Raw genomic sequence first — 27,037 nt, 5'->3', positions numbered from 1 at the left:
ACAGTGGGCAGGATGCTCCCTGGAGTGGGAACTGGGGAGGCTGCGTGTGTTGGAGGGCCCTGCAGAGAGTGGTCAGAACCAGAAGGCAAACCTCTTCCTGCTGTGTTCGCTCCACGGCTCCCTCTGCTGATGACACGCAGCATCGTGGAGGAAGAGCCTGCTAAGGGCCCAGCTCTGTTTCCACAGGGCAAGTAAAAAGGATGGACTTGGAGCCGAGGGGCTCTACATTAATACCTGGCACAGCAGCTGATTCTCCTCCAGTAGATTTTTTTTTTTTCTTTGAGACAGTTTCGCTCTTTGTTGCCCAGTGCAGTGGCGTGATCTCGGCTGACTGCAACCTCTGCCTCCCAGGTTCAAGCGAGTCTCCTGTCCCAGCCTCCCAAGTAGCTGGGATTACAGGCATGCGCCACCACACCCGATTATTTTTGAATTTTTAGTAGAGACGGGGTTTCTCCACATTGGCCAGGCTGGTCTCGAACTCCCGACCTCTGGTGATCCACCTGCCTCGGCCTCCCAAAGTGCTGGGATTATAAGCATGAGCCACCATGCCCGGCCCCTCCAGTAGATTTTTCTATCTGACACTGGAAAGAAAATCATAGGTGTTTTTGAGACAGGTAAGCTGGAGAGAGATGTGGCTTTGTGAGTTCCAGGACCGTGATAGTTCCCAGGCCCCGGGGGTGAGGGTGTCTTCTTGCAGGCTGAGGCTAATAGTTCAGCAGCTAGACTGTAAAATACAACTTTGGACCTCAGAAATGAGAGAGAAGGTAAGTCTGGCCTATGTGTCACTGCAGATGGTTAAATCAGACAGATGACGTATAATTGGCTACATTTACTGCCCTGAAATGGCAACGGGAAAGGTTTCCAAACTGATGTCTAGGCAGGCGTTCTGAGCATGATGCATCAGTGTCTGAGTCGAAGCCAGCGGCAAACTCTCCTGTCACAGCGGGGCCTGGGTCACTTTTCACTTGGGGGCCTCCGAAGGCCAAGCGTTTGGGGGTAATTTGGCTTCGGAAGCATTGGGACAGTGCAGCCAGCTGGTGGGACCAGGTGTGGCGCTGGCCTCAGTCGCCGTATGGGGTGGCTGCATCTGGAAGCCTCTTTGGGGGCTGGAGTAATGAGACGTATGCGGCCTCACCCCAGCACCGCCCGTGTCCTTGCTGTTTTGCTGAGTAAGCATTTGTGCATGGACTTGCCTGGGGGGCCCTGCATGCCGGGAGCACTGCTGAAAGGCCGCCCACCCCGTATCTCCACAGCCTGAGTTTCCTGCTTCCTCCTGCTCCTCTCTGTCTGTTCTAACAATTTTCCTGTTTATTTTGTTTTCTGCACAGTCCGACAAAGCGGCTGTCCAGCAAGAAGGTGGCAAGGTAGGTGGGTCTCTGGTTCCTGCTGAAAAACGTTCTGAAGTGGATAATTAATCATAGTTTTTTAAAAAATATTTTAAAATGTTCTTTTCCAAGGTATTTTTTAAATTCCTGCAGGTTACTTTACATGGTTTGGGGCTGAAGGTATCCTGAGGGAGTGTTGGGAAAGGGGTTTCCAGGGCTGTGAATTTGGACCCGGTTTGTGACTAGGGGGTACGTGTCAGAGCTTTTGGTGCTGGGCCTGTTGTGTGTTCACTAAGGTCTGGAAGGGGCCGCCGTCCCCAGATGTCTGCTCTATGTTAGCTCTGAAGTAGTGAGACCCAGTGAGGAGCCTGGCTTCTCAGAGCCGGGTCTGGGCAGCTCCCCAAGGTGAGTTGAAGGTGAGGGGTGGGTCTGACTCCAATTCCTAAAGACCATTTCTTCATTTTTCAGCTTTGCATAGATCTGTTGGCTTCCTGCTGTGAAAGATGGCAACATACACTTTTATCTTCCTCCCCTGCCAGTTCTTACCGAAATAAACATGCAGGGTTAAGGCCCTTCCCAGGGAGCCACGCAGTGTGGCTGCTGGGTGGCCTCTGCTGCCGTCAGTCTGCCTTCGTATCTTTATCTGCTTTGCCTTGTTAGTCCCGATCCAGCTTTGTGGCCCAGCCTCTGGCAGGGCTGGGAGGCGCCTCTCCAGCTTCCTCTGGAACATCCCCTCCGGAGCCTCCTCTCTGCCCCATTGTGCCAGGCGTTCTCCGGGCCTCGTGGCTGTGGTCCTGGACGGGTCTCCCCACACCAGTGGGTTCCTTTGTTTCGGGGGTTGGATCCTCTAGCTCCCTGGCCCCATCTTCCTCCTTGTTTGTTTTCTCTGTTTTTTGTCCAGCATATCTTCCTGTAGCTTCTTGAGAAAAGAGGTGCTCAGGAGATAAACTTGAGCTTGGGTTGGTTTGGACTGTGAGAGTGTGGATAGTTTTCCTGTGAGATTTTTGACAGCATTGCTTATCTTCTAGAGCTAAAGTTGTTACCGTGAAGTTTAACCTTTCTGACTCAGTTTCTTTGTGACCAGCCTGAGCAACTTAGTGAAACCATCTCTACAAAAAATAAATAAATAAAAATTTTAAAACAAAGGAAAAATAGGCAAGGTCTTGCTGCGTTGCCCAGGCTGTAGTGCAGTGGCAATTCATAGGTGCAAGCATAGCTCACAACAGCCCCAGACTCCCTGGGCTCAAGTAATCTTCCCACCTCAGCCTCCCAAAATTCTGGGATTACAGATGTAAGCCACCACACCCAGCCAAGGACGAAAACCTTTTGTTTTCCATTTTCTTTTATTTTGAGACATTGTCTTGCTCTGTCACCCGGGCTGAAGTACCATGGTGCAATCACAGCTCACTGCAGCCTGGACCTCTCAGGCTCACTCCATCCTCCCGCCTCCTCCTGAGGACGTGGGACTACAGGTGCGCATTGCCATGCCTGGCTAGTCTTTTAATTTTTAATAGAGATGGAGTCTCACTATGCTGCCCAGCCTGGTCCTGAACTCCTGGGCTGAAGGGATCCTCCCACCTTGGCCTCCCAAAGTACCGGGATTACAGGCGTGAGCCGTCACACCTGGCCATGGATGGAAACTTTTTTTGTTTCTCTTCTCTTTTCTTGGCTTTCTTTTCTTTTTGAGACAGTCTTGCTCTGCCTTGCTCTATGCAGTGACGTGATCACAGCTCACAACAGTCTTCACTTCCCAGACCCCCCAAGCTCAAGTGATCCTCCCTCCTCAGCCCCCTCAAGCAGCTGAGACCAGAGGTGCATGCCACCATGCCCAGATGATTTTTAAATTTTTTTTAGAGACAGGCCCAGACTGGTCTTGAACTCCTGGGCTCTAGCAGTCCTCCCATCTCGGTCTCCCAGAATGTTGGAATTACAGGCAGGAGCCACCGCGTCCCACTTGTTTTCCATTTTCTGTCATTTTAGGGGCTAGGGGCTAGAGGAAACAGAGGTGAACGTCATCATGCATCTTTTTCTGTCTTCTTGCTCACCCCTTTCAGAAAAGCATTGAGCTGGCCGGGCGCGGTAGGTCATGCCTGTAATCCCAGCACTTTGGGAGGCTGAGGCGGGTGGATCACCTGGGGTTGGGAGTTCAAGACCAGCCTGGCCAACATGGAGAAACCCCATCTCTACTAAAAATACAAGATTAGCCGGGTGTGGTGGCAGGTGCCTGTAATCCCAGCTACTCAGGAGGCTGAGGTGGGAGAATCGCCTGAACCCCAGAGGCGGAGCTTGCAGTGAGCCGAGATTGCGCCACTGTACTCCAGCCTGGGCAACAAGAGCGAGACTCCATCTCAAAAAAAAAAAAAAGAAAGAAAAGCACGGAGCTCTTAGGAACGGGACATGCATCCCCAGCTACACTTCTGTTACCAACTTCAGCATCACCTTCCTCCCCACTTCATCAGGTCTTTTACTCCAGACAGGCTGCAGCTGATGACATGAAAGGCCAGTCAAGGCCAGCTGAGGCATCTCCTTGAGGCCTCCCGTGCCTAAGATGGGGCGCAGCCTGCAGCTGGCTGTCACAGCCTTGTGTCAGAAATACCCTTTAAAATTTAATGTTTCCTTCACGGGTACCCTTTGGTATAAAAAAAAGCCCAATCTGAGCCAGGCACGGTGGCTCACGCCTGTAATCCCAGCACATTGGGAAGCTGAGGTGGGTGGATCACGAGGTCAGGAGTTCAAGACCAGCCTGACCAAGATGGTGAAACCCCGTCTCTACTAAAAATACAAAAATTAGTCAGGCATGGTAGCGCACGTGCCTGTAATCCCAGGTACTCAGGAACCTGAGGCAGGAGAACTGCTTGAACCCAGAAGGCAGAGGTTGCAGTGAGCTGAGATCACACCACTGCACTCCAGCCTGGGCGACAGAGCAAGACTCCGTCTCAAAAAAAAAAAAGCCCCATCTGCAGTTATCTGTCGTTAGAGTTTACAAAACAGAGGCTTCTGCAGTGTGTCTATCCACATGTAAATATATGTACACAACATTTAATCTGCTGTTTTGCCCCAAATCTGCCACAAGAGGCTAAGGAAGCGCAAAATAACCGTCGCAATTCGCTTCTCACAGTTCTCAGCCCTCCGCACTGAGCTATTGCTGAGATGGTGGGTTTTGCTGGCAGCCATTGTAGCCCCCAGGCCTGGCTGCGTTGCCCACCTCCCTCAGCCTTGTTCTGTCCCTGTCCATGAAATGAAAGTGGCTTTCTCCAGTCAGCTGTGTATGCAGGGACCGGGGGCTCTGGGCAGAGTCCATCAGGACAGGAGGAAGTGCTCACAGCAGGCAGGTCTCGGGGCCCTGGGTGGGAGGCCTCAGGGATCCCCGTACCACCTCCTCCTCCTCGCTCACCAGCCAGGCTCGACCTACTGCCTTGTGGGGCAGGTCAGGCTTTTTCCACATCTCCCTCTCTTGGGGGAGGGTCCTCCCAAGTGAGGGTGTGGTGTAGCTGGAGAATCCCTCTTTCTAGGGAATTTAAATCAGCAGCCCCGGCAGGACACGGTGGTTCACGCCTGTAATCCCAGTACTGTGGGAGGCCGAGGCGCACAGATCATGAGATCAGAAGTTTGAGACCAGCCTGGCCAACATAGTGAAACCCCGTCTCTACTAAAAAAAAAAAAAAATACAAGAAGTTAGCTGGGCGTGGTGGCGGGTGCCTGTAATCCCAGCTATCTGGGAGGCTGAGGCAGGAGAATCGCTTGAACCCGGGAGGCAGAGGTTGCAGTGAGCTGAGATTGCACCACTGCACTCCAGCCCGGGTGACAGTGCAAGACTGTCTCAAAAAAAAAACAAAAACAAATTTAAATAAATAAATAAGCAGCCCCCTGACCCATGCTGAGGACCCTCTGCCTCACGTTGGAGGCCATGTGTGGTGGCTGCACAGCGGGTGCCTGGGGATGGCCCTGTCCCCGAGTCAGCCCCAGAAGTGCCTCCGCCTCTAGGACAGCTCAAAAGTGCTGACAGGCTCCAGGTCATGGCCTCTCAGGATGGGCTCTGGGTTGCAGCCTCCTGCCTGGAGTGGCTCCTGTTTGGGGGCAAGGTCATGGGCTTTTAAGAGCAGCGACTGGCCAAGAACATGATCTGTATCAGCAGCAGCTTTTGAGAATCTGATGAAATCCCTAGAGCCCCAGAAGGGCGCTGGTGTGTTCCAGCTGGTGCACATTCACAGGGCTTGTCTACAGGGGCGAAGATACCGTCTTTTTTCCCCCTCAGAGCGTTTATGGGGAAAAAGATGGAAATGTTCAAGCCCAGTCTGTACTGAGAAGCAAATCGAACTTCATACACTTGGTAGACCTTTTCAGTGGAAAAATATTAACATTTTTTGGAATTCTTACTCTGCTGTGTCCCTAGCCAGGCTGTTTGTATGCATGGCCTTGGTTAAACCTCAGTTGCCTCTAGACCCCCATTTCATAGGCAAGGAAGCTGGAAGAGGGTCCCCCCATTTCATAGGCAAGGAAGCTGGAAGAGGGCCCCCCCATTTCATAGGCAAGGAAGCTGGAAGAGGGTCCCCCCATTTCATAGGCAAGGAAGCTGGGAGAGGGTCCCCCCATTTCATAGGCAAGGAAGCTGGGAGAGGGTCCCCCCATTTCATAGGCAAGGAAGCTGGGAGAGGGTCCCCCCATTTCACAGGCAAGGAAGCTCAGAGAGGGCCAGTGCTTTTTAATGGTCACGCAGTTCTGAGCATCAGGCTGTCAGCCTGGAGCCTGGCTTGGTACTGAGGCTCCCAGGATGTATAAAGAACTGGACATGCACCTTTGCTGTTGGCTCTTCTGTGCAAGTGCTCTGAGAGTTTTCTGTACTCCCAGCAAGTTCGGGTTGGTGCCGATTCACTACAGCGAAACTGGCTATGTGGTGACCACGAGCATGCGTTTACTGTGCGCCTAAGTTCACACTCCCTGCCCCAAGGCCGCAGCCTATGGGCCTTTGCGTCCACGGAGGACCATGAGGCTGTGTCCCCGAGCCTGGCCCGGGTAGTAACCTGGAATGGCCTGCGGGGCTGGGGGTGTGTCCACAGGAGCTGGTGCCACAGAGGACACGTGTCTGGTGTCTTCCTGGACTTGGTCGGACCAGTTTCCCAGTGTGTCCATGAGGGTGACACTGAGTGAGACTTCTGGGATCCACACCTTTCCTGGGACCCTCACTCTTCCTGCCACAGAAAGCACCTGTGAAAGTCTGAGATCAAGAGTGTGCACGGGCCGGGTGCGGTGGCTCACGCTTGTAATCCCAGCACTTTGGGAGGCCGAGGCGGGCGGATCATGAGGTCAGGAGATCGAGACCACGGTGAAACCCCGTCTCTACTAAAAATACAAAAAAAATTAGCCGGGCGTGATGGCGGGCGCCTGTAGTCCCAGCTACTTGGAGAGGCTGAGGCAGGGGAATGGCGTGAACCCAGGAGGCAGAGCTTGCAGTGAGCCGAGATTGCACCACTGCACTCCAGCCTGGGCGACAGAGCGAGACTCCGTCTCAAAAAAAAAAAAAAAAAAAAAAAAGAGTGTGCACACAGGGGAGGTGTCTGCAGGTCGAGGTCCTGAGCTGATGTCTCACAGGCCTCTGGTAGAGACGAGATTGTTCGTGTCTCTGCGAAGAAGGGCAAGTTTTATTGTAGCCAAGTACAAAGTCCTCTCTGCCACTCGCTGGCCGGGACTGAAGTCGTGTTCTGTCAGGTTCCAAAGAGCGCCAGGAGGACTCTGAGACCACAGAGCACGGCCTGCTTTCTCCCAGCCCCTGGTAAAGATGTCCAGCCTGGGACCTCCCCCTGTATATAGTGCTTTTTTTTTTTTTTTTTTTTTTTTTTTTTTTTTTTTTTTTTTTTGAGACGGAGTCTTGCTGTGTCACCCAGGCTGGAGTGCAGTGGCGCGATCTCGGCTCACTGCAAGCTCCGCCTCCCGGGTTCAGGCCATTCTCCTGCCTCAGCCTCCCGAGGAGCTGGGACTACAGGCGCCCGCCAACACGCCCGGCTAATTTTTTGTATTTTTAGTAGAGACAGGGTTTCACCGTGTTAGCCAGGATGGTCTCGATCTCCTGACCTCGTGATCCGCCCGCCTCAGCCTCCCAAAGTGCTGGGATTACAGGCTTGAGCCACCGCGCCCGGCGTATATAGTGCTTTAAGTGGGGGAAGACCACCACCCAGATCAGGGGAGGACCTGTCCCCTGCAGTGCTGCTGCCTGCTTTTCAGATTGACTTGGGAGTGCTTGTGCTGACAGAGCTTGTCCTGTGGTTCTTCCCTTTCTTCCCTCTGTTGTTGTGCCTTTTCCATAGGTACCTGCACCAGTCAGGGGCCCTGACCATGGAGGCCCTGGAGGACCCTTCCCCCGAGCTCGTGGAGGGCCCAGAGGAGGACATTGCTGACAAGGTAGGCCCTGGAGGGCTGGGTAGGTGGCAAGTAGGGGATTTAGAACACAGCCACACCTAAGGGCCTCTGCAGACATCCCAGGAGGTGGAGACAGCACAGCCGGACGTGGCCCCGTGTCATCCAGGGCTCCCCAGACCCTCCGTCCAGCCCTGACGCTCTTTGGCGGGTTTCCCCAAGGGGTCTCGTGGCCATGTGAGAAAAAGGGATCTTGCTGTTGTGCATAAAGGGCCAGCTGGGAGGAGTGGACTGGGCAGTGAGCTAGCGCCCTTGGGTATCCCACCCCCACGGTGTCTGAGTCGGGCTGGGGGACACCCAGACATTCAGTCCACCAGGCCCGTGGAGACCCCACCTGGGGCACCCATGATTTGGGAGAAGAGGGCTGGCCCTGCAGTTACTGCAGAGCCAACAACCTGAGGAACGGGCTTCTCCTGCGGACTTGAATGGGTGACAGCAGCCAGGGCAAGGCAGCCTTGCCGTGGTCAAGACCCACTTTTCAGCCGGATGTGGTGGCTCACACCTGTAATCCCAGCACATTAGGAGGCCTAGGCGGGCGGATCACTTGAGGTCAGGAGTTTGAGATCGGCCTGACCAACATAGTGAAAGCCCATCTCTACTGAAAACATAAAAGTTAGCCAGGCCTGGTGGCGGGCACCTGTAATCCCAGCTACTCGGGAGGCTGAGGCAGGAGAATCGCTTGAACCTGGGAGACGGAGGTTGCAGTGAGCCGAGATTGTGCCACTACACTCCAGCCTGGGCGACAGAGCAAGACTCCATCTCACCTCCTGCACCCCCCTCACCTCCTGTGACCCCTTCACTTCCTCCTGTACCCCCTCAATTCCTCTTGTACCCTTCATCTCCTCCTGTACATCCTCACCACCTTCTATACCCCCTCACCTCCTCCTGTACCCCCTCACCTCTTCCTACACTTCCTCACCTCCTGCATCCCCCTCACCTCCTGCATCCCTCTCACCTCCTCCTGCACCCCCACTTCCTCTTGTACCCACATCTCCTGTACCCCATCTCCTCCTATACCCCCTCACCTCCTCCTGTACCCCCTCACCTCGTCCTGTACCCCCCACCTTCTGTACCCCCTCACCTCCTGCACCCCCTCACCTCCTCCTGTACCCCCACTTCCTCTTGCACCCCCCACCTCCTGTACCCCATCTCCTCCTGTACCCCCTCACCTCCTCCTGTACCCCCTCACCTCCTCCTGTACCCCTTACCTCCTCGTGTACCCCCTCTTCTCCTCCTGTACCCCCCTCACCTCCTCCTGTACCCCCCTCACCTCCTCCTGCACTCCCATCTCCTCCTGTACCCCCTCACCTCCTTGTGTACCCCCTCACCTCCTGTACCCCCTCATCTCCTCCTGTACCCCCTCACCTCCTCCTGTACCCTCACCTCCTCCTGTGCCCCCTCACCTCCTCCTGTACCCTCTTACCTCCTGTACCCCCCTCACCTTCTCCTGAATCCCCCTCACCTCCTGTACCCCCTCATCTCCTGTACCCCCTCACCTCTTCCTGCACCCTCCTCACCTCCTCCTGCACCCCCATCTTCTCTTGTACCCCCTCACCTCCTGTACCCCCACCTCCTCCTACACCCCCCTCACCCCCTGTACCCCTACCTCCTCCTGCACCCCCTCATGTCCTATATCCCCTCACCTCCTGTACCCCCTCATCTCCTGTACCCCCTTACCTCCTCCTGCACCCCTCACCTCCTATATCCCCTCACCTCCTTCTGCCCCACCTCCTCCTACACCCCCATCTCCTCCTGTACTCTCTCACCTCCTCCTGTACCCCCTGACCTCCTCCTGTACCTCACCTCCTCTTGCACCCCCACCACCTCCTCCCTACAACTTCTCTAGCATCTCAAGTCTGCTGACCCAGGCTAAGTCCTCCTCTGCTCCCTTCACTCCTTCTCCTACCTCTGCAAGTGTCTGACTCTCATCTTGGTGTGAACTCTCTGAGGGAGGGAGGGACTGAGACCCGGGTCTGTCCATCCCTTGCATCCATGGGCACCTGGGCTGCCTCTGTGAGCTGCATCTGGCTGAGCAGAGACCCAACTGTGTGTTGGGGGCTGAGTCTTGCTGCCCACCAGCCAGCCCGTCCAAAGGCACCCCTGGGCCCCTAGCCCTCAGAGCTGCGGCACTGTGTGCATTTGTGGTGTCGAGATGACAGTGCTCCCCAAGATCCCGGCCCCGTTAGGAGCTGCACCTTTGTGGGTTTATGGGACAAGTTCCAGAGGTAAGTTGGATCCAACACCAGCCTAGCTAGGTGGATCTGATTCTGTGCTGAGAAAATCCCCAGGCGGCCTCCCGGGTAGTTCCCTTGGGGGTGCAGGCCCTTCTGCTTCTGGCTGCCTGACCCTGAAGCCTGGTCTCATTGCCAAGGTTGTCTTCCTGGAAAGGCGTGTGCTGGAGCTGGAAAAGGACACGGCAGCCACCGGTGAGCAACACAGCCGCCTGAGGCAGGAGAACCTGCAGCTGGTGCACAGGTGAGCCTGGGCCAGGAGACCTGGGCCTCCGCGTGGCGCCTCCTGTGCCCGCCTGTCGGCCCCCATTTACTTCTCTTTACCTCACATAGCAGGGGCTTGGCCACCCGTCCATCCTCGTTGGAAGCCGCCTGAGGGGGTGGTGCCAGGTGGTCATCTGAGCCTACCCAGTGGGCTGCAGGCAGGCGACCTGAGGCTCTGACTGGTGCTCTCGTGGAACCCTAGACACACAGAGGGCCAGAGGAGGGCACTGCCTCCCTCTCGGGAGTGCCGAGACCTGACCCACACAGAGGAGGAACTGACTGCAAACCCACACAGTGCTCAGCCTCATCAGCAGGCCTGTAGGTGCAGCTCTCCCACCACTCTGGTCCATATAGGGTTTGCCCATCCTGGAAGAATGCAGGTTAGAGAAGTTGCTCAGCAGCAGAAAGCGAAATGAGCAGAGACTGCTGAATACGCGACAGGATGCACAGTCTCATCACTGTGGGCAGGAGTGCTAGGGAGGAAGCGAAGTGTGACACCGTGTTTGCAGAGAAAGAGTGGGAGCTGCTTACCCCACTCTCGTTTGCAGACTTTTCTTAGAATACCGTGTAATTCTCAGTGTTTTTCAAACGAGGCACACCATGTTGTCTCATAGCTGATTTGCAGTACTGTTTCTCGTGCAAAGTAAGATGAGCTTGTCCCAGGAGTCAGCTACCCAGGCTATGCCACCTGGAGCTGGGCACCGGCAGCTCTTGTGGGCAGAGAAGGCAGCCAGGAGGCCTGGGAGGCACCTGTGGAATCTGCAGAACAGGTTCTTCCTGTGAGCTTCTGTCCCTGCCCAGCTGCCTGGGCACATCCCAGCTCCTCCACATATTCTCACCTCAGCCAAGGGCCCTGTCTGTTGAAGCTTCAGTGTCTTCGTCACCACTGAGCAGGTAGATTCAGGGCCCTGAGCAGCCTGCACACACGTGTGTTGGCAGCAGGGCATTTGCGGTCAGCACCCCCAAGGCCCCCGCCCTCACCCTGCACAGTAGTAACATTCATGACCTGCCCTTCAGCTTCAGATCCGTCTGCCCTGTGAGCACTGAGAATTGGAATGCCTCATGGGATTGTGGCCATAACTTGCACATCATTTTAATTCTAACAAAGCAAAGCATGTTCTCTTGTGGAGTGAAGACCCTGGGCTTGGCGGCTGCCCGTTCTCCAGGATTCTCAGCCGAGGAGGGCCTACCACCAACCCCTGCTGCAGAGTGGAGAGGGGCCAGGCGTGCTGGTGAAGGGGCTGGACTCCAGTAGTGCGCTACACATATGCCGTGCCACCAAAGACCACTGTCTCCTCCATGTCAAGGAGAATCCGGGGGGGCCGCCAGATGCGCTTGTTTTGTTTTGTTTAAGAGACAGGGCCTCACTCTGTTGCTCAGGCTGAGTGCTGACTACAGCCTCCACCTCCCAGACTCAAGCGACCCGCCTACCTCAGCCTTCGATGTAGCTGGGACTACAGGTGTGCACCACCACACCCAGCTTTTTTTTTTTTTTTTTGAGACAGGGTCTCTCTCTGTCTTCAGGCTGGAGTGCAGTGGCTCAATCTTGGCTCACCGCAATCTCTGCATCCCAGGTTCAGGCGATTTTTCTGCCTCAGCCTCCTGAGTAGCTGGGACTACAGGCATGCACCACCATGTTGGGCTAATTTTTATATTTTTAGTAGAGACAGGGTTTCACCATATTGACCAGGCTGGTCTTGAACTCCAGACCTTGTGATCTGCCTGCCTCGGCCTCCCAAAGTGCTGGGATTACAGGCGTGAGCCACTGTGCCCGGCCTAATTTTTAAATTTTTTATAGAGATGAGGTCTTGCCATGTTGCCCATGCTGGTCTCAAATGCCTGGCCTCAAGTGATCCTCCCACCTTGGCCCCCCAAAGTGCTGAAATCAGAGGCGTGAGCCACTGTGTCCAGCCTAGATGCCTTTGTTGAGTTGACTGTGGAGGTTTCATCTGAGTCTGGAGTATTTTCATCAGTTCATGTGTGTGGTGTGAAGTCCACACTGTTGCCTTTCTCCGCCCACTGACCGTCTGCAGCGCAGCCCCGGCCACATTCAGTTCCTGTGGCTGTTCCCTGTGGTGCTCACCTCCACCATCCTAAACAACACGTTTCCCGTTTTCAGTATCATCTACCCGTTCTGAACCATTTGCTCTCTAGCTGTGCCGTACAGCTGCCATCCTAGGAATTCCGAGTGTTTGATTCCTTATTTTCTGGGTCCCACGTTTTCTTCCGTTTTGCCAACTCATTTTCTGAGCATGTCACTGATAGTTGCCTGGAAAAGGGAGCACAGGAGCCAGATGCTCTGAGAACTGCTTGTGTGGAAGTGCTTATTCCTCCCACCCTGCTCCAGTCCATGGTGTAGCTGGGCATAAAATTCTAGGTCAGAAATATAATTCCCTGAGAATTTGAAGACCTCTGACCCCGTGCTGTGACTGAGGAGCCTTTGGTGCCGCAGGGCCTTGCTGTTCTCCGTAACTTCTGCTTCCCACCCTGCATACTTGGATGAGGATCTTGTATTATTTGCCGTGCTGTGCACCTGGTTTTCAGCCTTTATTTCGTTTTTTTTTTTAAATTTAGTTTTGTTTTTTTGAGACAGAGCCTTGCTGTGTCACCCAGGCTGGAGTGCAATGGCGCAATCTCCGCTCACTGCAACCTCTGCCTCCCAGGTTCAAGCGATTCTCCTGCCTCACCCTCCCAAGTAGCTGGGAATACAGGCATGTGCCACTGCGCCCGGCTGATTTTTGTATTTTTAGTAGAGACGGCGTTTCACCATGTTGGCCAGACTGGTCTGGAACTCCTGACCTCAAGTGATCCGTCTGCTTCGGCCTCCCAAAGTGCTGGGATTACAGGCGTGAGCCACATGGCCTAGGTTTTCAGCCTTTAAATCTGGAAAATGTGTCCTTCCGCTTTGGGAAGAATTCTGAAGTTACTTCACCACGTGGTCTCTCCCTCTCATCTGTGTGAACATCTGCTAGTCACATAGTGGGCCTTCTGGATGTTTCCTCTCCTTTTTAAACTTTCCTCATCTCTAATTTTATCTTTCTGTTCTTTTTTTCTATGTAATATTCTCAGTTTTCTCCTTCAACTCTTGATCAGATTTTTTTTTTTTTTTTTTTTTTTGAGACATAGTCTCACTCTGTTGCCCAGGCTGGAGTACAGTGGTGTGATCTCTGCTCAGTGCAACCTCTGCCTCCCGGGTTCAAATGATTCTCATGCGTCAGCCTCCTGAGTAGCTGGGACTACAGACGCCCGCCACCACATCGGGCTAATTTTTGTATTTTTAGTAGATTCGGGGTTCCACCATATTGGTCAGGCTGGTCTCGAACTCCTGATCTCAGGTGATCTGCCTGCCTCTGCCTCCCAGAGTGCTGGGATTACGGGCATGAGCCCGGCATCTCACTCGGACTTTTAGATTGTCCTTCCCATGCTTTCAGTTCCTGGGAGCTGTTCCTTGTTGTTTGTCTCTTCTGCAGCAGGCTGCCCTGACGCTGCAGCTGTGGCTCTTGGCTGGTGGAGACCGCTGGCTCAGGGGCCTTTCCCTGCTGTCTCCTGCATCCTGTGTCTCCCTGGGGTCCTCACTTGGTGTTTGCTTTGGCCACTTCCTGTTGAAAGCTTTCCTGTTGTGGCTGGTGATCTTTGGCCATCTGTTCACTCCTGCGTGTGAGGCACCACAACGATAAGAGGCTCTGTGTGAGGCAGGGCCTGAGGGCATGGGCTGTGCTGTGGCTGTGCTATGTCAGTGGGCAGGGCCTGTGCCCTTCTCTTTGGTACAGTTCAGTCCTGTCTCCTGCAGGTGGTTGTGAAGACCTCAGGAAGGCCAGGGTCGCCCCGTCCTGTGGGAATGTTCCCTTTCCCCTGTGGTCTAGCCGACACCTGCCCTGCCTCTGCTCTGAGGTGACCTGGATGGGACTGGTTTCTATACCCACTTCCCCAGCCTGGAGGGGACTGGGAGCAGAGTGGGCCCCCCTCCACTTGTGGCCCCTCACAGCCTCTGGGGCCCAGATGTGCCCAGCAGCCAGAGCCAGACTCGTCCTGGCTCCCATGTGGACCCGGCAACTCAGGAAGCCTTGTGAGCACCTTTGGGAGATGTGCCATGAACTGAGTATACTGCAGCTGAAGGCAGACACTGCCAGCACACTCAGTTCTCCGGTGTTCAGCTGCCGCGGACCACGTGTTTCATCAGACACTCACTTCCTGGAAATGCTGTGGCCCTTGGGCCCTGGCACCTTCACGCTCCTTCCCGAGGCCCCGTGCCTCTGGGCTCTGAGCGCACTCATTGTGTGTAGTGGTTGCAGGTGGAGCAGCTGCATGAACACAGAGTGCACCAGGAGCAGCTACCTGGCGGGCTCAGGCCCTCTGAGTGCTGTGGTCCACAGGCCACAAGCGGGCAGTGCCTGTGGGTATCAGCTGGGCCTAGGTGCAGTGGACACTGCTCCGGCCACCCCAGGTGCCTTTAGTGGGGGAGGCGAGGCCATCTGGGGGTGTATTCGCTGCTTCAGAACTGCCTTGACCAGAGCTCGGGGATGCCCTTCTCGGCGCCCTCCTCCGGGGTGGAGGCAGGTTCTCTGGAGGTCCTGAGGCAGCTTCTGGGCATGGGTGGAGCCATGGCACACCCTGCCTGGAGACAGCTCAGCTCCTCCCTTTGCCTTTCAAGAGCAAACGCACTGGAGGAGCAGCTGAAGGAGCAGGAGCTGAGAGCCTGCGAGATGGTCCTGGAAGAGACCCGGCGGCAGAAGGAGCTCCTGTGCAAGATGGAGAGGGAGAAGAGCATTGAGATCGAGAACCTGCAGGCCAGGTAGGCGGTTCCCAACAGCCCGCCCACCCCAGAACCTGCAGGCCAGGCAGGAGAGGTTCCGACAGCCCGCCCACCCCAGAACCTGCAGGCCAGGCAGGAGAGGTTCCCAACAGCCCGCCCACCCCAGAACCTGCAGGCCAGGTAGGCGGTTCCCAACAGCCCGCCCACCCCAGAACCTGCAGGCCAGGCAGGAGAGGTTCTGACAGCCCGCCCACCCCAGAACCTTCAGGCCAGGCAGGAGAGGTTCCCAACAGCCCGCCCACCCCAGAACCTGCAGGCCAGGTAGGCGGTTCCCAACAGCCCGCCCACCCCAGAACCTTCAGGCCAGGCAGGAGAGGTTCCGACAGCCCGCCCACCCCAGAACCTGCAGTGGCTAGGAATAACCCGAATTTTAGAAAAAGGGGAAAAGCTATGTGGAGAAGACTTTAAAACTCTCCCAAAGGCCACAAGGGATCAGTTCAAAGACTGACCCTGTGTGGGTGTTGGTTTCTGTAAATCTATGTCTAACTAATGTATCCAGTCTTTTTAAAATACCAATCTTTTTTTTTTTGGGGGGGTGGGGTTTTGAGATGGAGTCTCGCTCTGTCCCCCAGGCTGGAGTGCAGTGGTGCAATCTTGGCTCACTGCAAGCTCTGCCTCCCGGGTTCACACCATTCTCCTGCCTCAGCCTCCCAAGTAGCTGGGAATACAGGTGCCAACTACCACGCCCGGCTAATTTTTTGCATAAAATACGAATCTTTTTTTAAGGGAACTTGACAAAATTACTTTTACATTCATCTGGAGACATAGCCTTGGATGAGTCAGAAAAAGTGGGAAAACAAAAAGGGAGATTAACGATACTATATTAAAATATATCATAAAGGAGGTAGGGCACAGTAGCTCACGCCAGTAATCCCAGCAATTTGGGAGGCCAAGGTGGGCGGATCACCTGAGGTCAGGCGTTCAAGACCAACCTGGCCAACAAGGTGAGACCCTGTCTCTACTAAAAAAAAAAAAAAAAAAAAAAAATTAGCCGGGCATGGTGGTGTGCACCTGTAATCTCAGCTACTTGGGAGGCTGAGGCACAAGAATCACTTAAACCTGGAGGCGGAGGTTGCAGTGAGCTGAGATCGTGCCACTGCCCTCTAACCTGGATGACAGAGTGAGACTCCATCTCCAAAAAAAATTTAATTAATTTAAATATGTATATATAAAATAAAGGGGAAAATATTATTTTTATTTATTTATTTATTTTTGAGACAGAGTCTCGCTCTGTCACCCAGGCTGGAGTGCAGTGGCGCGATCTTGTCTCACTGCAAGCTCTACCTGCCAGGTTCACACCATTCTTCTGCCACAGGCTCCCAAGTAGCTGGCACTTCAGGGCCCGCCACCACACCTGGCTAATTTTTTGTATTTTTAGTAGAGACAGGGTTTCACCGTGTTAGCCAGGATGGTCTCGATCTCCTGACCTCATGATCCACCTGCCTTGGCCTCCCAAAGTTCTGGGGTTACAGGCGTGAGCCACCGCACCCGGCCTTTTTTTTTTTTTTTTTTTTTTTTTTTTTTTTTTTGAGACCAAGTGTCACCTTGTCACCCAGGCTAGAGTGCAGTGGGGCGATCTCGGCTCGGCTCACCACAACCTCTGTCTCCTGGGTTCAAGCAATTCTCTTGCCTCAACCTCCCGAGTAGCTGGGACTAGAGGCTCGCACCAATGCACGCAGCTATTTTTTGTGTTTTTAGCAGAGACGGGGTTTCACCATGTTGGCCAGGATAGTCTTGAACTCCTGACCTCAGGTGATCCACCCGCCTCGGCCTCCCAAAGTGCTGGGATTACAGGTGTGAGCCACTGCACCCAGCCAAAAAATCATTATTTTAAATAGAGACAGGGGTTCTTGCTGTGTGGCCTAGGCTGGTCTTGAACTCCTGGGCTCAAGCAGTCCTCCCACTTCGGCCTCCCAAAGTGCTGGGATTACCGGCGTGAGCCACCGTACCCGCCGAGGCTCAAGCATTAAAGCAGTACGGTGCCTCCGTGGTTCTCCATCCGGGAGCTCATGCTGTGGATTCCTGGTGTGTGTTTACAAATACATTTGCAAGGGATGGTTCTTGATTTTCTGTAAAAGTAAAAAGCATCAGGTAACTTAAAATATGTATAGTCAGAGGACTCGAGTTCTCTATCCTTCTTGTGTGTCTGGGTAGTGAGGGTGGAGGAAGTTGTTTTATACGGTTGTTTGTTTGTCTGTTTTGAGATGGGGTCTTGCTCTGTGCCCCTGGCTGGAGTGCAGTGGCCCTGTCGTGGCTCACTGCAGCCTTGAACTCCTGGGCTCAAGCAATCCTCCTGCCCCAGCCACCGAGTCGCTGGGGCTCCAAGTGTGCTCTATCATACCCGGCTAACTTTTCATTTTTGGTAGAGACAAAGTCTTGCTGTGTTGCCCAGGCTGGTCTTGAGCTCTTAGCTTTAAGCGATTCTCCCACCTTGGCCTCTTTTTGTTGCTGTTATTGTTGTTGTTGTTGGGATTTTTTGTTGTTGTTGTTTTTCCTCTCCATACTCTCAGCAGAAGCACCTCAGCCTCTTAAAGTGCTGGGATTATGGGCATGAGCCACCTCATGTGGCTTTTTTAAACTGAGCATGCACTACTTTTAGATTTTGAAATACAGAAGTTTTAAATATTCATAAGAGGATTTCAGGTTCTTTTGCTTGTGTTCCTTCCAGCTCTTAAAGCTGAGATACTTGCCTTATCTAAGAAGAGCTCCTAGGCATTTTCTAAAGTGGGTGGCAGGAAGGGGCCTGCACTGAGAGAGCTGTGTGGGACGCCCCACACAGGGAGGCTCTGTGCCTGCCATTGCAGTGGGGCACCGTCTTCTGGGGAGCAAGGTCAGGGCAGCCAGGACGGTGTTCTCCCCTGGCCTTGGCACAGTGCAGTTGAGTGGGCTCAAAATTAAAGTACATTTCTCGTCTGTGAGCGCCAGGGAGCACCTCCCATGGGACCTTTCCGCGGGGGCTGAGGTTGGGGCACAGCCGTGTGGACATCCTGCCTCCTCTGTGTGCTCTGGTGTGGAGGGGCACAAGATAGGGGTCTCACGAGGCCCTCAGGAAGCAAGCAGGGCCCAGTGTCACTGCCTCTTGTGAGCAAGCTGCCTGCCCGCCCTGGCCCTTGGGGTCAGTGCCACCGTGTTCTGGTCCTTGTCAGCCTCCTGCAGCTTCCTGGAGTGGCCACCAGGAACCTTGTGGTTCTCAGGGCTGCTCAGGCGCTCAGAGGCCCCTGCAGCCCCCAGGTCAGCAACCTGCGGTCAGCCCAGCACGAGGCCTCTGGCATCTTGGGGACTTCCCCAGCTTGGCCTCTGCCCATCTGGTGTACAGGAAGACCCTGGTCAGTGCAATGACACTGTCTCAGTCCGGGGTCCTCAGGAGCAGAGGATCTGGAGGCAGGACCCCCAGCACCTGCGTAGGAACCTCCTGGGAACAGCAGGGGCGGGTGGCTGTGCAGTTGCAGTGCCCAGAAAACAGCTGGATTTCAGGAGTGGGGCCTCACTAGAGATGAGAGTTAAAGCTGAAAGGGCATAGAGAAGATGGAGGAGTAGAGAAGCCGGAACTTTGGACATCCTTGTTTAGGGACCAGGAAAGGAGAATATGTGGCATCAGCAGAATGGGGCTGTACGAAGGTCACAGGCAGAGATCTGAATCTCAGGACGCAGGGCCCGGGAGAGGTTCTAGGAAAGGCCAGGTACCTCTGGGAGTGGGGCCCCCAGGGGCTTCCAGAAAGTATGGGAGCCCCTGGCAGGCTGCAGAGAGCTGGAGTGAAGGCTGATGGGGCCACAGTGGCATGTCCACAGACCAGGGCCTGATTTGCAGCTTATGGCACCTGCTGAACCCCTGGCGTTTGGGTACATGGCCCATCGTCAGGCACAGAGTGAACTGGGTGAACGTGGCCCTGGTATGTGGTGCTTTCCAGCAGCATGTGAGCCAAGGAAGCCCAGAGAAGCCTTCGCTTGTGCCAGGTAGCATAGCTCGTCCTTCCAGAAAATGTGAGTAGAGTCCCCTGAGCCTGATAATGAAAGGAGAGAAGGCAGAAAGACTGACCCCAGTGCTGGGCAGAGCTGAGTGTATCTGATGGACAGCGAGAGACTGGGGCAAGGAGGCAAGAAAGAGGGGTCAGGCCTCGGGAGGGCAGTGCTGCTGTGTGTGAGGCTGTGTGGCTCTTTATTTTCTTCTCTTTGCTTATCTGTAGTTTTGAAATTCAATGGAATTAAAACATAATTTGTTTTCATAATTATGAACAAAACATTCAAGTGTTACTTTGAAAGGAGAAAATAGCTGTAGGTAGAGCCGTCTGGACTCCAGGGTTAGAAGCGGAGAATGGAACTTAGTATGCTCCACTCAGCAAAACAACAGGAAAGGCAGATGGCAAAGGTGTAGCCCAGAAAGCACAGCTGCACACACTCCTAACGCAAACAACACCCTGCGCCACATCTCGGAGCAGCCACACGGGCGACGCGCACCGGGGTTCGTATCTCGGAGCAGCCACACGGGCGACACACACCGGGGTTCGCATCTCGGAGCAGCCACACGGGCGACACGCACCGGGGTTCGCATCTCGGAGCAGCCACACGGGCAACATGCACCGGGGTTTGCATCTCGGAGCAGCCACACGGGCGACACACACCGGCGTTTGCATCTTGGTACATGAAGGCTCAGAAGTGGGTAGCACCAGGAACCGTGGAAGTTGGATAAAGGCGAGGCTCGAGCACACAGGAGGGTCCCCACCCACATACAGCTGGGTCACACCCATCCCCACACTAGAGGAGGAATCTGGACTGCAGGGCGCCAGCACACACCAGAGTGGCACCACCAAGCACCCGTGTCCTCCTGACGAACACCTGTTGCCAGGGGTCTGACCAGCCCCAGACAAGTCCTGGAGCGCGCCTGTCCCGGGCACCCCGTGGCCTCCACAGCAGTGCAGAGGCTGGCCGGTGCTCTTTGGAAGGGGTTGCATCTGCTTTGCCCCTGGTTTCAGTCATCAGTTTGCAAAGCAAGAGCAAGTCCCCTGCTGGGTAGAGGACACCTGAAGCCCTTCCTGCCCAGCCCTGTGCTGCCCCTGGGTTTCCACTTACACCAAATTCTGGGTGTGGGTGCAGGTTGGATTGAATTAGAATGGCGGCAGGGTAATGGGATGGTGAGGACAACTGGATTATGGAGAAGATCCAGGGTTCCTCGGAGACATGGCCAGTTCTGAGGCTGGGACAGGGAAAACGCAGTCTAAGCCTGCAGCAATGTGTAGTATCTGAAAATGAGGAGGTGTTTACACTACAAACCCCCCATGAGCACAGACACGGAGGGTATCTGAGAGGGACACAGGCCAGCTGAAGGAGTTGCGAGACGCCAAAGCTGGAACAGTTTAAGTAACAAACTCATAGTGATAGCACTGGATTACAATCCAAGACATAAAGTGCCTGAGTTGATAGTGACACAAATAAATGATGATTAATAAACAGAAAAGAGGGCCGGGCGCGGTGGCTCACGCCTGTAACCCCAGCACTTTGGGAGGCCGAGGCGGGTGGAGCCTTTAAGCCTAGAGTTGGAGCCAGCTCAGGCAAAGAGCAGGACCCTGTCTCTGCAGACCATTTAAAAATTAGCCATGTGTGGTGGGGCACGCCTGTACTCCCAGCTACTTGGGAGGCTGAGGCAGGAGGCTCTCTTGAGCCCAGGAGGTCGAGGCTGCAGTGAGCTGAGATTCCACCACTGCACTGCACTCTGGGTAACAGAGCGAGACCCTCTTTCAAAAAACCAAACAAATGCAGTGTGGCTGCCGGATGGGGTGCCAGAACAGAAAGGGCACGCGTGGGAAAGCCACAGTCTTCAGTTAGTGTGGTCCACAGAGTGTCCCAATATGGCTCTGTGGCTGTGACACATAACACCACAGTGAAGAACAGTGACCACACTGGGGAAGCCAGTGCAGGGCCCACGGGGACTACACTGTGTCTGCTACTTCTTTTTTTTTTTTTTTTTTTTTGTGATACAGGATCTTGGTCAGGGGCGGTGGCTCACGCCTGTAATCCCAGCACTTTGGGAGGCCGAGGCGGGCGGATCACAAGGTCAGGAAATTGAGACCATCCTGGCTAACATGGTGAAACCCCGTCTCTACTAACAATAGAAAAAATTAGCCGGGCGTGGTGGCGGGCGCCTGTAGTCCCAGCTACTCGGGAGGCTGAGGCAGGAGAATGGCGTGAACCCGGGAGGCGGAGCTTGCAGTGAGCCAAGATGGCGCCACTGCACTCCAGCCTGGGCGACAGAGCAAGACTCCGTCTCAAAATAAGTAAATAAATAGATACAGGATCTTGCTTTGTCACTAGGCTGGAGTGCTGTGGCGGGATCACAGCTCACTGCAGCCTTGTACTTCCAGGCTCAAGCGATCCTCCCACCTCAGCCCCTCAAGTAGCTGGGGCTACAGGCGTCCGCCTCGATGCTCGGCTAATTTTAATATTTTTTGGTAGAGATGGGGGTCTCACTATATTGCCCAGGCTGGTCTCAAACTCCTGGGCCCAAGCAATCCTCCCCCGTTGGCCTCCCAAAGCGTTGGGATTACAGATGTGAGCCACCGTACTCGGCTTCAACTTTTCTGTAAACCTAAAATTATTCCAAAACCCAAAGTATATTAAAAAAAACCATCATGGATGGCCGGCGGGGTGGCTCACGCCTGTAATCACAGCACTTTGGGAGGCCAAGGCAAGCGGATCATGAGGTCAGGAGTTCAAGACCAGCCTGGCCAACATGGAGAAACCCCGTCTCTACTGAAAATACAAAAATTAGCCGGGCGTGGTGGCAGGCGCCTGTAATCCCAGCTACTCAGGAGGCTGAGGCAGGAGAATCGCTTGAACCCTGGGAGATGGAGCTTGCAGTGAGCTGAGATCGCACCACTGCACTCCAGCCTGGTGACAGAGTGAGACTCTGCCTCAAGAAAAATAAAAATAAAATAAGAATAAAACCTTCAAGGATTATGGAGCAGCTCTGCCCTGGAGCACTGGGTGGGCACCTAAGGGTTGGCCCTGGTCGTTTGGGGGCGTCTGCTGGTCACAGAGCGGCCCCAGCAGGGCTTCCCTGAGACACAGGGCACACTGGCCCTGTAGAGGCATGCTTCCTAGAGTGAGTTGCGGCTTTGTTCTTGTGTCCCAGGCTACAGCAACTGGACGAGGAGAACAGTGAACTCCGGTCCTGCACGCCCTGTCTGAAGGCCAACATTGAGCGCCTGGAGGAGGTGAGCTGCCAACAGCCTGGAGCTGTGGCCAGTGGGGCCAGCCTGTGCCCTGCCTGTGGGGCAGCTGAGGTAGCCCTGAGCTCTGTGCTGAGCAGGATGCTGTGCTGTGTGTGAGGGAATGGGGCCAGCCCAGGGCCCAAGCCGCTGGAAGACACTGGACCGTGCTCCACCCACAGGAGCAGGGCCCAGAGGCTCACTCCTAGATGGACCCAGGGCCCTGAATCTGGGAATTCTCCTCCAAAGAGAAGGCATCAGCCAGCCACTTATGCCCCAACCACTGGAGACGTCGAGGCAGAGGCTACATATGGGGCTCCCACACCCCAGCTCGTCACTGCGAGACCTCCCTGCCCCCACCTCACCAGGTGTGCTCTGGGAAGCTCCCAGAAAGGATATTCTCAGAGCACTTGGGCCCTGGCTCCCGTGAACCATAGGAGCCTGGCTGGAGCTGCCCATAGCCACTAGTCAGGTCCTGTCCACACAAAGGTCCTTCCTGCCCCTCATGAGAAACGGCCCTCGTGTCCTGCGTGTGCGCCTCTGCCCAGAAGCAGGTGGCCTTGACCTCCACTGAGAGGCAGGAAGGCTCAGACCCAGCCCTGTCACGCTCCAAGCATGGGGGCCACCGTGTTGCTGCTGGGAGACTCAGAGATTGGAGGGACAGACGGCCGGGGCAAGCTGCATGCGCAGGTAGGTGCATGACCCGCATCCAGGGCAGGTGTCCACCCCTGCAGGAGAAGCAGAAGCTGTTGGATGAGATAGAGTCGCTGACGCTGCGGCTCAGCGAAGAGCAGGAGAACAAGAGGAGGATGGGGGACAGGCTGAGTCACGAGAGGCACCAGTTCCAGAGGGACAAGGAGGCCACCCAGGAGGTGAGCACCCACCCTGCCCCACGCCCAGTCCTGCGCCCAGCCTGCCCCACAGGGAGCCTTTGTTTCCTAAGATGCTGGCTCTTGGCTGTGCTGCTTTGGGCATAGCCGCTGGTGTGTGTCGTCCTCCCGAGAGACGGCCAGATAACCCTGAGGTTCTACAGCCAGGTGATGGCTGACGGTGGCCGTGGGAGCCCAGGCCCCCCCGGCTCACTGCATGATTGCCCTGCAGCTGATTGAGGACCTCCGAAAGCAGCTGGAGCACCTGCAGCTCCTCAAGCTGGAGGCCGAGCAGCGGCGGGGCCGCAGCAGCAGCATGGGCCTGCAGGAGTACCACAGCCGCGCCCGGGAGAGCGAGCTGGAGCAGGAGGTCCGCAGGCTGAAGCAGGTGGGCAGGCCTGGGCCTCCCTCCCTCACACTCCTGCAGAAGCTTCCGCGAGGCTAGTTGGAAGGGGGGGCCGTGGAGGGTCAGCATCTGAGCTGGAGGACTTTTTCCCTGGGCAGTCCTTGTCCCTGCTCAGCCACCAGCAGGGGCCACAGCCCAGTAGTGATGCTGCTGTGCCCTCTCAGGACAACCGCAACCTGAAGGAGCAGAACGAGGAGCTCAACGGGCAGATCATTACCCTCAGCATCCAGGGTGCCAAGAGCCTCTTCTCCACAGCCTTCTCCGAGTCCCTGGCTGCAGAGATCAGCTCCGTCTCCCGAGATGAGGTAACACATCCCATGCCTGCACAGTGTGGCCTGGGGTCTACAGTCTGCACTGTCCGTGTGCTGTGGTTTATGCACCGTGGCCTGTGGCCCACGCGCCTCAGCTCTGACCGCCTGCTTGCCCTACAGCTCATGGAGGCGATTCAGAAGCAGGAGGAGATCAACTTCCGCCTGCAGGACTACATCGACAGGATCATCGTGGCCATCATGGAGACCAACCCGTCCATCCTGGAGGTCAAGTAGAGGCAGGAAGGTCCAGCCTGAGCTGGATTCGGGACTCCGACACCCTGGAGTGGTCCCGTCAGACCATGAGGAGCCAAGACCAGCAGGTCCCACAGCCGACAGTGCCCAGAGCATGCAGGGAGCCCACGTGCAGCTGAGCTGGGGCCACCAAAGACCGGGGCTGCCAAAGGGGCAGAGGGTGGTGAAGAGGAGAGGGAGAAAAGGAAGTCCCAGGGCCCGAGGTCCACAGAGGGTGAGGGTTGTGGCAGGGCCGTCCATCAGCGCTGACCTTCCAGGGGCCCAGAGCTTCCCAGCCCTGAGTCAACCTGGCCGTGAACGCCTACACTTCAGTTCAGCAGGATGGGCTGGAGAGCCTCTCTGTGCAGAGGTATGGCGTGAGCCCTGCTGTGGCCTCCTTGTGGTGGTCCCTCTTCCCACGTGCAGCCCTATTGGGAAGAAAGGAAGAAAACAGGTCCCTCCAGGGGTGCTGCTGCCTAAACCCGCATAAGTACCCTGGTGCCGTGTCACCCATGCTGAGCCGCTCCTGATGGCTGACGGGCTCCCGGACTCTCACCTCGGACATGGTGGTGGGGGAAGGACAGGTGGGCAAGGCTGGTGCGTTCCCAGCTCTCCCTACGCTGCTCGGGCCATTGCCCAGCCAGATGTGGTCACCTCAGTCCAGCTCTGGGGCCTCCAGGCCACGTGGCTGTTCCCATGGCCCAATCCTCGCTGCAGTAATCCTTGGGGGCTCTGACCGCCTATGGGGGCCGGGCAGGAGCCACTGGGGCCCTCCACTCCGACATCAGGACCTGAGATTACAGCTGTGTGACGCGCTCTCCCTAGGCAGGGTGGATGCTGCAAGCCCCTCTGGCTCCCAGGTGCTGCTTCTCCACAGGTGCGGCCTGACCTGGCCTCCTAAAGGCCACACCCTCCCCACGCACTTCCCAGGCCAGAGTCCAAACATCGGGAACCCTGTTTTCTTCTGGGTGTGTCTCACTTAGAAATCGTGGTTCTTCCCCGAGGGTGCATGTCGCAGGAGGGAGAGGGCAGGGAAGGCTCACAGCAGAGCAGGAGGGGGCCTGTGCTTCTCGGGGTCTGCACCCCAGGCGCAGCGGTGTCATCCTGCAGGACTGCTGGCCTGCCCCCAACCCCCAGCATTCCCGGGTGGGCCGAGACCCTGTCACCAAGACTGGCCACCCACTGCGTGTGTGAGTGTGCGCATGTGTGCGTGCGTGCACGTGTGTGGCCCCGCATCCGCCGCCTTCCACACCAGGATGTAAGAGGTCGCCTCCTATTGTACATTTGGGGAAAGCCTTGGGTGTAAATCAGTGTAAACTTGGCGGAGAGATTTTTCTATCATGTAGAGTAGGTATTTTTTATAGATTGAAGGCTGATCAATTTTTTAATACTTTCAAGAGAGAAAACTATCTGTGTATACACATGAAATATATATATATATATATATATATGTATAATATATAAAGACTGGCACCCTGCCTCTCTGTGCCCAGGCCCAGCCCTGGTGACATGGCACCACTCAGCAGTGCTGTCACTGTAAGCATGGATTCCCAGGAGACAGTGTGGGAAACGCTCCTGCTTTAATTCCCCAAGAAACAGCTCTTCCTGCCTGGATGCAGGAGGGCAGGGGCCACCACAGATTAAAGCTGTTACTGCACACGCAGAGGCCGGCTCCTTCCTCCAGGGGGGCCACAGGGTGGGGTGGGAGTCTCCAGGGCCTGGCCCAGCTTCCCTCAAGGCGTCCGAGGCCATCAGTTGTCTGAGCTCAGAACCCAGCAGGCCTGCCTGGCTCTGCAGCTTTGTCAGACTAAGACCCTTCCAAGGCCGTAGGATTGCACCTCCAGGTCCAGTGGAGCCTGGCAGCTTTCTGGCCAGGTTCTGGATGCTGACGAGTTGCTGAGACAGCATCAAGGTGGGGCAGGTGGGGCAGGGCAAAGGGGGCAGCACAGGGCTGTGTGGGCATCACGGCTCTGGGTTGCAGTGTCCCCGCCTGTGGGGATGCACTTCCCATGTCGGGAGAACCGTCAGCACGTCCCTGGGACGAGGGGGAGGACGGGGGACCAGGCAAATCGGGGCAGCACAGGGCTGTGTGGGCCTCAGGGGGAGGGTGGGGGGCCGGGCAAAGGGCACAGCACAGGGCTATGTGGGCATAATGGCTCTGGGTCATACGCCTCTGGGGATGCACTTCCCATGTCGGGAGAGCCGTCAGCACGTCCCATCCCGGGGATTAAGAGAAGAGTGGGGGGCAGGGCACAGAGGCTCACGCCATAATCTCAGCACTTTGGGAGGCCAAGGCAGGAGGATCGCTTGAACCCGGGAGTTCAAGACCAGGCTGGACAACATAGCAAGGCCCCATCTCTAAAAAATAAAAAATTAGCCAGGCATGGTGGTGCGCACCTGTAGTCCCAGTTCCTTGGGAGGCTGAGGTAGGAGAATTGCTTGAGTCCAGGAGACGGAGGTTACAGTAGCTGTGATCATACCGCTGCACTCCAGCCTAGGCGACAGCGAGACCCCATTTCAGAAAGAATTTGAAAGGGCAGTGATGTGCAGGGTGGTGGGAGGACGTCCCCCAGAAGAGGGGGCAGACACAGGTCCAGCACCACAGGCACAGGAAGGTGAGGAGGCAGGGCCGATGGAAGTGGGCTCCTGAGGTCACGGGCAGCCAGGGAGTCTGAGAGAGCTTAGTGCCACTGCAGCCACAAGGAATGGCCTGCAGGCAGTGGTCCCATCCGATCAAGAGTCCCCCAAAAACACAAGCCTTGAAAACTGGACCACCTGGTCCAGCATCCAGGAAGCAGACTGTGCATCTGCAGCTCTCGCTCTCCCACCCCCTGTGCGAGATGCCCACCTGCCTGTCACTCCCAGATGCAGATGGAGAAACCAAGGCCCAGGGAGGCTGAGGACCCAGGTCTGCCAGTCCCCTCAGCCCAGCTGCTGCCTGCGGGCTGGTGACCAGAAGAGGACCAGGCGTGGC

The 27,037-nt window shown here is 55.7% G+C and overlaps 1 protein-coding gene across 5 annotated transcripts in view; it reads left to right on the top strand.

Moving 5' to 3' along the window:
• The window catches only part of RAB11FIP3 (RAB11 family interacting protein 3), a 98,111-nt gene extending 72,385 nt beyond the window's left edge, over nucleotides 1-25,726 (top strand). For 4 of the 5 annotated variants that reach the window (XM_063617016.1, XM_063617015.1, XM_055242227.2 and 1 more), the window contains 9 exons: nucleotides 1,329-1,364; nucleotides 7,628-7,721; nucleotides 10,108-10,211; nucleotides 14,883-15,023; nucleotides 22,171-22,252; nucleotides 22,981-23,118; nucleotides 23,348-23,503; nucleotides 23,686-23,826; nucleotides 23,953-25,726. In XM_063617016.1, coding sequence (XP_063473086.1) covers nucleotides 1,329-1,364; nucleotides 7,628-7,721; nucleotides 10,108-10,211; nucleotides 14,883-15,023; nucleotides 22,171-22,252; nucleotides 22,981-23,118; nucleotides 23,348-23,503; nucleotides 23,686-23,826; nucleotides 23,953-24,066 — 1,006 coding nt within the window. In that variant the 3' untranslated portion in view covers nucleotides 24,067-25,726. The remainder of the gene's footprint in view (nucleotides 1-1,328; nucleotides 1,365-7,627; nucleotides 7,722-10,107; nucleotides 10,212-14,882; nucleotides 15,024-22,170; nucleotides 22,253-22,980; nucleotides 23,119-23,347; nucleotides 23,504-23,685; nucleotides 23,827-23,952) is intronic. The other variant, XM_063617017.1, reaches the window with a different exon arrangement.
• Nucleotides 25,727-27,037: the final 1,311 nt, after the last annotated feature.

This window comes from Symphalangus syndactylus, chromosome 14 (assembly GCF_028878055.3).
Source record: "Symphalangus syndactylus isolate Jambi chromosome 14, NHGRI_mSymSyn1-v2.1_pri, whole genome shotgun sequence".
In the NCBI taxonomy this organism is placed as follows: Eukaryota; Metazoa; Chordata; class Mammalia; order Primates; family Hylobatidae; genus Symphalangus; species Symphalangus syndactylus.
This window is presented reverse-complemented; position numbering and strand designations above follow the sequence as displayed.